Below are 14,910 nucleotides of genomic sequence, written 5' to 3'. Positions count from 1 at the left end.
TAGAAATTTCATATTTTAATGCAACTTACCTTTTAAATAATGTTTTATTAGTGCTGCAGTAATCTACATTTCTCTGTGTAACCCTTTATCTAATCATTTATCACAATAATCTAACCCTAACCCTTGATTGTTTAATATACAAAGAATGCAAATAGTTTTTAGTAGAAGTCCATAAAGTTTTTATTTAAAAACAAATTTACCATCAGTGAGCTTTCTCCATCATTTACTAATAAACGAATATCCAGTTATGGCGTTTATTTATATAATTTTTTTATTTAATGATGTTTAGCCATATTATTTAACAGTCATATATAAAGACAATGTCTGAATCTGTCAACTTTGTAAAATGAAATATTTAAATAAGGCCATAAGCTTTTGTACTCATTTGTAAGTTGTTTGGTAAATGAATAAATGTGTTAAATGTGTGTCTGTTCTCCTCTGTAGGTTCCTGTCCATCCCGAAGGGCTTCTCTTACCTCAATGAAAGAGGCTACGTCAACAAACAGCTCGATAAATGGCAGAAGGTGAAAGCAGCAAACCAATAACTCTCTCTCAGTCTCAGTTTCACGCCTGTGTGTGTTTGTTCCTCTTGAATGCAAATGTGTTAAGCTGTGTGTGTTTTTGCAGGAGTATAACCTGAAGTATGTGGACATGATTGAAGAGCAGTTGAATGAAGCTCTCACAACATATCGCAAACCTGTCGACGGAGACAACTACGTCCGGCGCAGCAACCAAAGGTCTAAGCACTGCTTATCTTGTAAAGATCTTGAAAATGAAGAAATCAGTTTTTAATATCCTATCAAATGACCATTGCTATTGCACATACTTGGTTAGTGAGATGTTAGGTATGAATTAGTAGTGTTATTGTAAACTAAAACTATAAAAAATAGTTTTCAGTAATTAAAATAATGCTAAAATAAAATATAAATATTAGATTAAAAACTTGTTAATAAAAACTTGTTGCCTTGTAAATATGTTTAAGTTCTAATAAATCTAGATCGATATAAAAAATAAAAATGACAAAATTACTAAAACTAAAGTTGAAATGAAAACTGAAAAGAAAATTAAAGCAGGAACACTTTACAATAAGGTCCCATTAGTAAACGTTATTTAATGCATTAACTAATCAACAGACAATGACAAGTGCATTGTTATAGAATTAATTCATCTATGTTAACATTAATAATAGTAATAAAAACTGCTGATTGTCAGGTCAGGTTCATTAAATAATATTAACAGATACATCTTTTGATTTTAATAATGTATTAGTAAATGTTGAAATTAATATTAACTATGATTAATAAATGCTTTAGAAGTATTTTTAATTGTTAGTTCATGTCAACTAATATTAACAAATGGAACCTTATTGTAAAGTGTTACAATTAAAGCTCATTATACTATAATAGTATATAAATAATACTAAAGTAACACTGTTATGAATATGAAGCATACTCTCTCTCGCTCTCATGTTGTAGGTTACAGAGGCCAAATGTCTTTCTCCCTGTGCATTTATATGGGCAGTTGGTCCACGATAAAACCGGCTGCCTGCTGCTGGAAGCTCAGGTAGCTGATTATGCACACACTGCTTGCTGTCTCTGTATAGCTTCGTATATGTTTTTGTGCATTTATTTGTGTGTATTTGTTAGGGTGTTATCCCGGATCTTAGTTACACTGTCCGATCTCCAATGTTGGATAAATGGGAAGGTGTTAAACTGCTGAAGGCGGCACTATGGGCTCTGGTCAGTGATGGTTTTGACTTGAGTAGCTAAGGATGTCCTTAAATGTCTCTAGTTTCATGTGGTGTTTATGGTTTTAATGTTTAACATTTTTAAATGTTCCAGGGCAACATTGGCAGCTCAAACTGGGGTCTGAACCTCCTACAGGAGGAGAATGTGATTCCAGATATTATTGCTCTGGCTCAGCACTGTGAGGTTCTGTCCATACGTGGGTAAGACTGCCTAATATAGGAATGTACTGGGTTATTCACAGCTTAGTGCGTATGAACACCATCTGTTGGAAACCAAGAGGTGATGCGTAACAAAGTCATATAGTTAAGTTAAGGCCCACTTACACTAAGGAAGATAACTGTAACATAAACGATAAAGATGTAGTTATAATAATTGTTCTAATTCTATGAGAATAGGGAAGTCCACACAGCAACTATAACAGAACAGAGAAACTCTATTGTTGATCACTTTCACTAAGATTTTTTTTCCAGCTAATGAGCTATTAATAGATTGAAAGCCAATCAGAATCCACCTGACTTTAAAGAGCGTAAGCACTTGAAGAAGAGGACGGCATCTGCAGCATGCACTTAAATAAACACAACGATATTGTGCAATGGTGTGTACGCTAATCTAGATATCGTTATAGTTATTGTCCTTGTTTTGAACGGGCCTTTAGACCCAATGTTTACATGCAGTTTGGGGTCAGAGAGGTTTCTTTAAAGGCACAATATGTAACTTTTTTGCTTTAAAAATAGCAAAAATCACTATAGCCTATCTATGTTATATATTTTTTTTAGTTGTGTACTTACATTATCCCGACTGTAAACTGTTCAACTGTTGTAAATTGTTCAACAATGATAAAATTTTAGTATATGATCTGTATGTTATTCTAATGTTGATCTAGCTTACTGCTAGTCTCATACAGACAAAGTAACACATTCATTTCAACACACTCAAATGCAGTTTAGTGTGATAGTGTAATGTTAGACCAAGTGAAACAGCGCTGCGTTACCTCACAAGTTTAATTTGTCTAATAAACTGACCTGTGAGTAGTAATTCTGCACTTGCGTGTAGTTCGGTGGAATGAAATGTCCATATTCCTTTTATATCCGCGGGACTCGGGTCGCGTGTGGAGCTGATTGCTGTCTCTTAGCAATTAGATCGGTCTGCTTGACGTTGACGACAAGATCCATAATTCTTAGCAAATGTTGCGTCATCAAACTACGCCTTTGTTATTGTAAATAGGTTAGCGACCCCTAGTGGCGAAAAATTCCATACTGTACGTTTAAAGAAATTGCTTCTTTTATTTGTCATAGATGCATTAAATTGAACAAAAGTGACAGTAAAAAAATTTAAAATGTTCTTTTGAACTTCCTATTCATCACGGTTTCTACGAAAATATGAAGCAGCACAACTGTTTTCAACATTGATAATGATAAATGTTTCTTGAGTGACAAATCTTCATATTAGAATGATTTATGAAGGATCATGTGACACTGAAGACTGAAATAATGATGCTGAAAATTCAGCTTTACATCAGGAATAAATTACATCTAAAATATAGTAAAATAAAAAACAGTTCGTTTGAATTGTAATAATATTTCACAATATATTTTTGATCAAATAAATGCAGTCTTGGTGAGCAGAAGAGACTTCTTACAAAAACATTTTAAAACTCTTGCTGACCCCAAACTTGTGAATGGTAGTTTAGAATATATTTTCATATTTTACAAATTCCTGAACCACCTTCTTATTTTCTTGACACTCTTAATGTCTTTTTAGTTTTTCCAAAGTGTTTCCACTTTGTCTTTGGACAATAAGAGATTAACTGAAATGATAATAGTGTAAAATACAATTAACTCTTTCCCCTCCGTTGATGAAATTTTCCATAATTTATGAGAGGACACTTCCCAGTCATTGAATGAATTTTCCGGCTTTCCGTGTTTTCACTGTTATACGGTAGGGGGCACTATGACACATCTTCTAAAAGAGTGCATCATCTTTGGATCAAAACATAGGCAAAAAAGGAGAAGAAACAAGCGATAAATGCACGTTTTAGTATTTGGAAAAAAAATAGATTTTTTGGAGAATTTTTTTTTAATGAAATTTATCCACATTCAATGCATGAAGCTAAAATAAAACGGTTCTTTTTGTTTAAAAGCAGAGGATCTTTTCTTTCTTTTGATAAATTGCATATTCAATATTCATACAATAAAATAGTCTTGAGGCCATGAAAGTTTTGTGAAAATGGTTAAAGTGTTGGCGCTGATTAGCAACTTTATAAAAGAAAAAGAAAAGCTGGTGGGGAAAGAGTTAATAACCTGTTAGCATATGTCCAGTAAGTAACCAACAGCTCTGTGTGTGCAGTACGTGTGTGTATGTGCTGGGCGTGATCAGCCGGACGCGGCAGGGCAGTGATGTGCTGAAGGCTTCGGGATGGGACTCTGTACGGCACAGCCGCAGGCAGCTGTGGCCCGTCGTCCCTGATGAAGTGGACGCTCCGCTGCCCAGCGAACTATCTTCTGTGCCCAGCACACTTAGCCTCAACTCCGAGTCCACCAGCTCACGCCACAACAGCGAAAGCGAAAGTCAACCCAGTGAGTCAACATGTCAACATCAAAATGTTTTCTTAAAGAGATAGTTCACCCAAAAATGAAAAATCTGTCATCATTTACTCACCGTCATTCCAAACCTGTAAGACTTTCACTCATCTTCAGAACACAAATTAAGATATTTTAATGAAATTAAACGTGTTGCGTAACACAAGAATAAACCTCATTGGTTCTCGCAAGTCAAGTGAACATCCTTGAGCTTCCGTTTACCACAGCTGATGTGTGAGTTGATGAATGTTTGTATGTGAATAAAAGCCTAAATTAAATCTGTTCATCTTATAAACTGATCGAGTCTCTACAGAAAATTCGAACTAAACCACTTAATTCATGTGGATTAGTTTTATGATCTCTTTATGAACTTTCGAAGCATCAAAGTGGTAGTTGTGCAGGCTGTTAATGGAGGGACAGAAAGCGCTCAGATTTCATCAAAAAGATCGGGTTTGGAACGGCATGAGGGTGAGTAATTAATGACATAAGTAGCATTTTTGGGAGAACCAACCCTTTAAGTTTAGCTAATACCTTTTAGTAACACTGATTGTTGTAATTGTATGCATAAATTGTCATTGCAATCTGTTGTTTTATGTCCATTGTAATATTGCACGTGTCGCTCTCAGGTTTGTACTTCATCGACGATGTTAGCGAGGGTTTGGACATGTACGAGGACTCTTCTCTTAATTCGCACACAAAAACCTCAAAGGACAGAAGCCCTTTCACCATCCTCACCCCCTCGCATCTCAGAAACCGCTTTCTCAACTCCCTGTCCCTCCCCAGTAAGAAGGGACGAAGCCCCACTGACACTAAAGGCACAACCAATGCAGGAAAATCTCCCGAGGAGCTCCAGCTCATGAGGCGTATCCGGACCGTAACCGAACCCTCGAACTATTCTCCAGGCCACTCGGGGCAGAGCGAGGTCTTTTACATTGGCAGTCGCGTGTCCCGCAGCCCCACGGTTAGCCTTGAGACCTCGTTTATGGGTATAAAGGCACTAGCAGAGCCGTACGCCACCGAGGGGAGCTCGGATTCGGAGGGCAGAGGTCAGCATAAGCGTGAGCGGAGCAGCAGGGAGCGTTTGACCTGTGACGGTGCCTCTGTGCTGCCGGGAGGCGGCACGTTTAAGAGCCGCAGTCAGAGCTTCAACACGGACACTACAACCAGTGGCATCAGCTCCATGAGCTCCTCCCCTTCCCGAGAGACGCCCTCTGCCGTGGGCATGGACACAGACTGTGCAAGCCTCAACACGGTGGTCAGCACTAAAACTGTGAAAATGCAACATTCGCTCAGTCCTCAGTCCAACCATAACCACATCCTGTTGTCCAAGTCCAACTCTACCTCGCTGGTTCCTCCCGGGTCGGCGCACACGCTGCCGCGCAGGGCTCAGTCGCTGAAATCTCCCTCTGTGACCACCATCAAGAGCCTGGTGGACTGCAGCTACATGTACACGAGCCCCCGTGATGCGCTGGGCTACGCCACACTCAAACGCCTGCAGCAGCAAAGGATCCACCCGTCTCTGTCACACAGCGAAGCGCTGGCGTCTCCCGCTAAAGACGTACTGTTTACAGACACGATCACCATGAAAACACGGAGCCTCGACTCGCGGCTCACACCACGCAGGTACAGTCTTACTACTTACTTTTTATACAAATTCTTCACATAATTATTTTTGAATACTCTCTCTCTCTCTCTCTCTCTCTCTCTCTCTCTCTCTCTCTCTCTCTCTCTCTCTCTCTCTCTCTCTCTCTAGTGTATATATACATGCATACATTCTGTATATCTATGTACTTATACATATATATATATATATACACACACATACATACATACATATAGCTATATATAGTTTATATATACATGCATACATTCTGTATATCTATGTACTTATGTGTGTCTAATAAAATTTTATTTAAATATATTATTTATATATATATTTTTTTTTTCATTTTTACAAGTTTTTATAAATCGTTTTGTACTGCCTATGATAATGAATTAATATATTAAAATTATGGTAATTTATGGTTGGAAAAAATGACTGTAATGTACATAATTCTATTAACTACATGAATGAGAATCTAAAAAGTAGCAATAAGAATTAAAAAAAATGTCCAGACACTCTACTGTAATAAGAATTTTCTAGTAAATTTTAAAATCTAGTAGATTTTCATGAAAATATGTTATGATAATGTGATGGTCCAAAAAGTCTGAATGACCTATATATTCTTATCATAAAATAACTAATATATATATAAATAATAATATAATTTTAAAATAAATATATAATACTAATAATAATTAATTAATAATTAATATTTAACACCATAATTAAATATAATATAAAAATATAATATAATAAATTATATTTTATAAAAAATAAATGGATATTTTATATTTGTTGGTTCTTGACATGTTTGTGACATTCACACGTACTGTATATGTGAAAGTGCAATTGAAGTTCAGGGTGTTTTTGCTGGTCCTCAGGTATTCTCGAAGTAATTCTGGGCCGTTCAGCCCCCATCGCAGGGTGTCGCGAACTCTTGTGCCATGGTGGGTAGAGCAGCTCAAGAGTAGGATCCCTTCATTAGCTCGGACCACCGTAGAGTTTCCATCATAGAAACATTGTAGAGTACAAGGCAACATCCTGTCCATGCGACTACACTTCCAGTCACCCCCCCCCCCCCCCCAAATAATTTCTCAATCTTTCACTCATTCATTCACATTTTGTGATGAGTTGAGTGACTGGGATACTAATACTCGTCTCTAAGACTCGGTCAGATGCTTGTGCAAACAGTCCTTTAGGAAAGCAGCAAACCTAGTTGATGTCGTGCTGACCCGGGATGCTCAATCTACTCCTGCAGATCCAATACAAACTCCACTCAAACAGACTTAGAAATATCTTCGGCTGCATCCCAATTCACATGCTGTTGTCAGACAGATAATCTGTTTGGGACAGGGGGGATGTTTATAAAATCTACCAGGAACAGTTTATTTGGAAAACCGTGCATCATCTATCTATCTATCTATCTATCTATCTATCTATCTATCTATCTATCTATCTATCTATCTATCTATCTGTCTATCTGTCTATCTGTCTATCTGTCTATCTATCTATCTATCTATCTATCTATCTATCTATCTATCTATCTATCTATCTATCTAATCTCACTGTGATTTGGTATGCACTAATTGTGGTATTGCATACTATTAATTTTGAGTGCTGGAATACAGCCTTTTTGTTTACTCAATTACATCCAGGTATTTTGTGTTAGGATTTAAATGATTTGCTGAAGTAAGGTGGATGTCCAGGAGTAGGTATGAAATATTTTTAGTTGTTTCGTAAAAGTAGTTTTTTTTGTTGACTGTTTGTAGGCCATTTTAATAAAAGCAAAAGTCTAGATGAAGTTTTAGAGCTAATGTTTTGCAGTGCGTGTGCTTGTGTTCGCTCTCCTCGCAGGTTTTTGAAAGCTCTGAGTTTTGCGTCTCTGGATAAGGAGGACTTGCTGAGTCCGATCAATCACTCCACCCTGCAGCGCTCCTCTTCCCTGCGCTCTATGGTCTCTAGCGCCACCTATGGCTGCAGTGAGGACTACATTGGCCTGGCGCTACCCCTTGACATCAACCATATGTTTCAGGTTTGTTTCGTGTTGTGTACTTTTATTAATGTGTATGTGGAGTATATAGAGGTTTATGTAAATTTGATACACAGAGTGTTGATTCATTTGAAGATGCGGTTTTGTAACGTGTTCACCCTCACTATGGACATGACATTACACTGATTTGTGTGGCTTATTTAGGAAAAAGATGCAGTGAGTGGATCAGACTTTTGTATTACTTATTATTTTCACCTGTCAAATGACAAAATTAGTTAAAAATATACCAGTAGACTTGCATTAATGCAGTGAGCTTAGCCGTAGCGAACAAAAAATTAAAAATATAGTTGTCGAAAGACCTGTTCTCTGCTTTAGTTTGTAGAAAACGTTTATGTTCCTGTTGGTCTTTAAATTGTGTTGAGTGTAAATGTTTTTATTTTATTTCATTTCATTTCATTTTTAGATTAAAGAAACCTCATATTTCCAGAAGAGAACAAGCCCTCCTGCTGAAGAAAAATCATCCAAATTTCTTTTTGGAGAGTCTAATGGTATGTAGCATCATCTGTATTTTTCTGGATTTCTAATATCATTAATAATTATGGTAATACTTAACACAATACTATTTCATTTGTTAACATTAGTTAATGAAAATACAGCTGTTCATTGTTTGTTCATGTTAGTTCACAGTGTATTAACTAATGTTAATACATTGCTAATGTTGATGAGCACTCATTTTATTGGTTACAATGCAGTTAATGCAAAATAAATAAGCTAAAATTTATTTACATACTAAAAAGCTCTATAATCTAGCCTTTAACCAGCAATATTGGTGATGCTGTTTAGCACCCCTTGTTTAGGGCTCAGGTGTCCTTCATGATTAATGCAGGCAGCATCTGAGGGGTTCTTCACTCCTCTGTCTTTTAATACTTTTTTGGGGGAATTTCAATTCCATTTCTTCCATCACCTTCCGCTGTTGCCTACGCTTTTGTCTTCTTCTAGCGCTTCTCCCCTTCTTTACTGTAGCCTTCATTACTTTCACTTTTGCTTGTGGTTTGAACACTTTCTCCTCACCCTGTGTGCCTGTCATTGACCTTTGTTGTTGCTTACAAACAGTAAATTCATGCACTTAGGTTTAAAGTCCGCGTGAACCGGAAGTTGCAAACGACTTTTCTCCAGTGTAGTGACGCATTTCCCAGTGAAACGGAATATTGAACAGAGGGCAGGGTTTTACTCTAGCGCTCCTCCTCTCCATCTCTGCTCATAGCAGACTAACGGTTTGAGGGGAGTGGTTAAGTGTTGCCCAAACCAATTCCTCAAACCTACGTCATCAGGGAAGATCCTCCAATGCAGAGGGGAGGGGCATTTTCAGATTTTGATTAAAGATTACGAAGCCAAAACATTTTTTTGTGTGGATTGACTTGCATGGATGAATTGTTCACCACAAAACGATCAATTTAGGCAAACAAAGTAAATATGGTCAATTTTGATTTCATGTGGACTTTAACACCTTTTCTTTTTTTACACCACAGTAAAAGGAAGTCAAATGCAGTTTATACCCTACATCTATGTCACTAACAGGGTTCCCACGGGTCCTTGAAATCCTTGAAAGTTTGTGAATCTGAAAAAATTATTTCAAGGCCTAACATACATAAACAATAAACATAAATAAACAATAAACATAAACAATAAACAAAATAAACATACATAGATACAGGTCCTTGAAAGTGCTTGAATTTATTTTGTGCAAGACATTTTCTGGAAAAAAATCCATATTATTCCCTAAGGTCTGCTAATGTGTTATTTCGCCAATGCATAATAGCTTGCTTGATTAACGTTAGTTACGTGCATTTATGTTTATGTTTATTTACGTTAAGTGTTTCCCACGTGAGGTACTTTGTGTTGAACGTTGCCTTGACATTCTACAACCGCACAAAACTACTACGATGGTACCTCAACGTTTGTTGTTGGACACCACATGTGTCCCCACATTAAGTGCTTGAATTTGAGAGTATTGGACTTGGGAAGTCCTTGAAAGGTCCTTGAATTTGAAGTTAACTAAGTATTTTAGGTACTTTCCACTCATAGCATTCAAGCATTTTTATATTTAAGCATATATGGCATTACTTTAAAAGCAAGCAAAATAACATTTCTTTGAAACAGGCAAATATCAATATCCAAAACAGAGTATATTTTAATATGTAATTTATTCCTGTGATGCAAAGCTGAATTTTCAGCATCATTACTCCAGTCTTCAGTGTCACATGATCCTTCAGAAATCATTCTTATATGATGATTTGCAGCATTTCTTACTATTATCTGTTGAAAACAGTTGTGCTGCTTAATATTTTTTCATGATTCTTTGATAAACAGAAAGTAAACAAACAAACATTTATTTGAAATAGAAAGCTTTTGTAACACTATAAATGTCTTTACTGTCACTTTTGACCAATTTAATGTGTCCTTGTTGAATAAAAGTTTTAATTTATTTATTTACTGACCCCAAAGTGACTATAATTATAATGAAATAATAGTAAATATGAAGGGAAACACTAATCTGTGTGTTTTCCCCGCCTGTGCTCGCAGGTTTCTTAGAGTCGTGTCGTGGTCCTCTGAGGACTCAGGTGAGCATCACGGAGCTGTTAAACAGCAGCCGGTCGGAGCAGCACCACATGCTGGGCTCTGAGGAGACTACAGGCTTACAGGAGCACACGGAGCAGAACTGCCTCTACTGCAGTGCTCTCACCATCCTCGGCTCACACACACACAGCCACCTGAACAACACACACTGTCGCACAGGTGCATTTCAGTCTTCCTCATATATGATATGATACTGCTGCTTTCCGCCTGAGAGTGTTATTAGAGGTGGTGTAGGTTAGTGGAATACAGTAATGGGATGTGGTTACTGGAAAGGTTGTAGGTTCAAACCCCAGTGTCAGTCCTACGGTCTCCAGATTTGGGTAAAGATGTGTAATTTAGTCTTGTGTTCCTGCAGATCTGTCTGATGGTTTCTCTCAGTGGCACAACCAGCCTTCCCATAATCACCTGGAGGTGGTCGCCCAGTCCAAGTTCTCTGGGATCTCGGGCTGCAGCGACGCGGCCGTCAGTCAGGGTTCGGCCAGCAGCACTCCCAGTGCAGAGATCATACTGGGTGAGAGCCCATCAATGCACAATACCAGTTCATGTTTTTCATGTTTAAAATCAAAAGTTGTATTTCTCAACATTAGTTAATGCACTTTGAACTAACATGAACAAACAATGAACGACTGTATTTTTATTAACTTACATTAGCAAAGATTAATGAATACTGTAACAAATGTTGTCCTCATTGTTATTATAACAACTAACATTATGCATTAACTAATGTTAACAAAGTGAACCTTATTATAAAGTGTTACCAATATATCATTAGTTCAGTATAAAAAACAATGGAAAGTCCATGATAGGAAAACAAAAGTGTGTATGTGTGTGGGTCAGGTATTCCCTATGTCATTGGGACACAGGTCCCCACAAAAATGGCAATATTAAAAAAAAAAGTCCCCTTTAGTTTTTGATAATGTTCATGATTGGTAGGTTTAGGAGTAGGGTTAGTGTAAGGGGAGAGAATATACCGTTTGTACAGTATAACAAGCATTATGTCTATGGAAAGTCCCCATAAAACATGAAAACCTAACGTGTGTGTGTGTGTGTGTGTGTGTGTGTGTGTGTGTGTGTGTGTGTGTGTGTGTGTGTGTGTGTGTGTGTGTGTGTGTGTGTGTGTGTGTGTGTGTGTGTGTGTGTGTGTGTGTGTGTGTGTGTGTGTGTGTGTGTGTGTGTGTGTGTGTGTAGGTGGGAAGGCGATATCCGAGGACGGTCCAGCCTGCAGAGTTCTGCTGAGGAAAGAGGTCCTGCGGCTCGTCATCAACCTCAGCTCTTCAGTCGGTACCAAAGGACACGAAACCGGATTGCTGACGTAAGAACTTCTGAGAAATACCGTGCAAGCGTGAGTGTGTGTGTTCCCATTTCATCCCTGTGTAATGTCTGCTGCCCTCTGCAGGATAAAGGAGAAGTTTCCGTACGCGTTCGATGACATCTGCCTGTACTCTGAAGTTTCCTTCCTGCTGGCCAACTGCATGTTCCGCCTGGCCTCGCGCCGCTTCATCCAAGAGCTCTTCCAGGATGTGCAGTTCATTCCGGTACGACATCACTGAAACTTCTCTATAAGAAATCTCTACCACAATATTTTTTATAACACCTGAAGAGTTTTTACATTTGTTAAATACAGGAACATCAAAACTTGCCATACTAGAGACCCCAAGGAGTTTACATCCTGTTTTCGGTTGAAGTCCAAAGTAGTCGATTGCCGAGTTCACGCGCATAGGTTTAGTTACCTATGATCACGCGCGTGAACTCGGCAATCGATTACATATACATATCTTTCACATCTACTGCAGTCAGATTCACTCGTGTTCACTCAGAAGGAATCACTCACCTTTTCTGTGCACTTGTAATGGCACATCAAGGATGTTAAGAGGCTAAAAGCAGGTTTAAAACTTGCCCCATTGAAGTCAACAGGGTGCAAATTTTAAAAATAGAATAACTCGGTGTAGGCAACACCGATTTTTGTCGTTGTTCTCTGTATTGACAGCACTCCAAATGTACAAAAAAATGAGCTCAATGTTAAAATTGACCGGAGTTCTCCTTTAAGCAGCACAACTGTTTTCAACATTGATAATAATAAGAAATGTTTCTTGAGCAGCAAATCATCATTTTAGAATGATTTCTGAAGGATCATGTGACACTGAAGACTGGAGTAAATGACATTTTAAAAATATATTAAAATAGAAAACAGTTCAATTGAAATAATAATTAACAATATTACTGAACGAGGTGGTCTCGGCTCGATTGCTAACAATCTCTGGATCAGTTCGCTAACAGAGCAATCACACCAGGGTTCGTTTTAATCAAACCAAACATGCCAAGTGTGAACACACGTGTTGACTGTGTTTCTGTCTCCAGCTGTATGATGAAGCTGAAGCAGTGTTGACTAAACCATCACAACCTGTTCCGGTGGAGACCGCAGAGTCTTGATACCTCCGTCAGCTTCCCCATCCCTCCATCATCTCACCTCCCATACGCCACAGAGACACTTGCTTCTGGGGATGGAGGAGAGGAAGGAAGCGATCGCAGGAATACTGAGCAGTTTACCAAATAACGTCTTCAGACTGTGAAACAGGTGAACCGGAACAAAACATCACAAAGACTCGTTTTTAATAAAGAAAAAATTGCTGTTGACACTTTAAGAGCGCTGGATGCACCGATGAGAAAAACGGTTCTCTGCACTGGTGTGTGTGTGTACATATTCCTGCCATGCCAATGTTTCAACATATCACCTAAACACTACAAAGAATTCTGTGACGGCTTTGGATTGAGTGCAAATGCTTTGACTATGAATTTAGGACTTCCAGAAGTGAGAGAATGGACGAAGCGTTGATTACATTTGTACTATTTATTAATTCCTTTATTTTGTATGTGTGTGTTGGGATTTTTTATGACCTCCAGACAATCAGAAGTCAGTGTTTTGGGGGGAAAAAACGTAGTGTCGGACATTCGATCCTTAGCGTCACGCATCTTTTGTTGGATATCTTGTCATCCGCAAGCTTCTCAGAAATACTCTTGCAGGAAATTCTCCTCCAAAAAAAAAAAAAAAAACGCAAGCAAAGAGCATGTGAGCACTGATACACACACATACTCTGAATGATAATAGTCCTCCAGGGTGAATCTCATGAAAGCTGTCATGTGCACGTCATTTCTCATTACTATGAAGCTGAATTCTGTGAGAAATGTGCTTGATTATCATAAAATAGGATCTAAATGGTCCAAAACAATAATTGCATCTTTTTTTTTAAATCCGATTTTGGAGTCAAGTGAGATTCACCCAATAATTTGGATCGGACGAACAGCGTAAAACGTTTGCAGACTCACTCTTCATATCTTACTATACCAGTTCAGTGCTGTGGTCTCGTCTCTGATCTGATGGTAATCTGCGTTTAGTTTGACTCTGACTCTATAGGAAATGAAACCGGATAAACATAATCATGCATGGTATCATATCAAGTACTTTTGAAGGGATATCCTGAGTTCAGTACAACTTATGTGCGATGCACAGAATCTTTGGCATAATATTGATTACAACAGTAAATCATTTTGAGTGTGTAACCAGTTAAGCTCCATTGATTTCCATTATAAGTGTGTTTTTGTACAAACTAGTGAATCTCTGGTCAAGAACATGCCTCTAAAAATATTTCATATTTTTTCATTAAAAATTAAGCCTATTTTAGGACCATTTAATATTTTTTATGTGACAATTAAGCACATTTCCTTTACTGGTTGTGATGTGAAAAAACATTATCGTAGTTCTTGTACTGCTTTGATGCTGATTTCGTTTATATATATATAAAAACCTTTTTTTGCTTTGTATTACAGTAATGAAAATCACTTGAGAATAATGGACATTTCAATAGGATTGATTTTTCGGGGGAACAAAATGTGCTCAATTGACAAATTAATAGTTCTAAAAACAGGTTTAATTTTCTTTATGCAAAAGAAATACTTTTATTTTATTCTTTATTTGTTTGTTTTTGCATTCTGAAATGTTCATGACAATTAAGCACATTTCCTTTCCAAATTCACAACTGTAATGTGACAAATTAATTGGTAAAATATTTATACACATAGTAGAATTTTTGTACTGCCTTGATGTTGATTTAATTTTTTAAATAGTACATCTATTTTATATATATATATATATTACAGTCATGAGAAAAATGGTAATTTCAATGGGATTTAAATCTTTCTGGAAGCAAATTGTGCTTAATTGTCTTAACAATAAGGTCACAATGCTAAATAATAGTCCTTAAAACGGTTTAAAATTAAGTACATATATATATATGCATGCATGCATGCATGTATGTATGTATGTGTTTATATATATATATGTGTATGTGTGTATATA

The 14,910-nt window shown here is 37.3% G+C and overlaps 1 protein-coding gene across 1 annotated transcript in view; it reads left to right on the top strand.

Moving 5' to 3' along the window:
- Positions 1-13,590, top strand: part of rictora (RPTOR independent companion of MTOR, complex 2 a) — a 32,866-nt gene extending 19,276 nt beyond the window's left edge. The window contains exons 25-38 of the mRNA XM_081367220.1: positions 445-523; positions 627-736; positions 1,475-1,562; positions 1,646-1,738; positions 1,841-1,947; positions 4,094-4,323; positions 4,953-5,949; positions 7,784-7,961; positions 8,383-8,467; positions 10,503-10,715; positions 10,912-11,067; positions 11,745-11,868; positions 11,953-12,091; positions 12,915-13,590. Coding sequence (XP_081223346.1) covers positions 445-523; positions 627-736; positions 1,475-1,562; positions 1,646-1,738; positions 1,841-1,947; positions 4,094-4,323; positions 4,953-5,949; positions 7,784-7,961; positions 8,383-8,467; positions 10,503-10,715; positions 10,912-11,067; positions 11,745-11,868; positions 11,953-12,091; positions 12,915-12,986 — 2,671 coding nt within the window. The 3' untranslated portion in view covers positions 12,987-13,590. The remainder of the gene's footprint in view (positions 1-444; positions 524-626; positions 737-1,474; positions 1,563-1,645; positions 1,739-1,840; positions 1,948-4,093; positions 4,324-4,952; positions 5,950-7,783; positions 7,962-8,382; positions 8,468-10,502; positions 10,716-10,911; positions 11,068-11,744; positions 11,869-11,952; positions 12,092-12,914) is intronic.
- Positions 13,591-14,910: the final 1,320 nt, after the last annotated feature.

The sequence above is a fragment of the Scardinius erythrophthalmus genome (assembly GCF_964197995.2).
Source record: "Scardinius erythrophthalmus genome assembly, chromosome: 5".
In the NCBI taxonomy this organism is placed as follows: domain Eukaryota; kingdom Metazoa; phylum Chordata; class Actinopteri; order Cypriniformes; family Leuciscidae; genus Scardinius; species Scardinius erythrophthalmus.
This window is presented reverse-complemented; position numbering and strand designations above follow the sequence as displayed.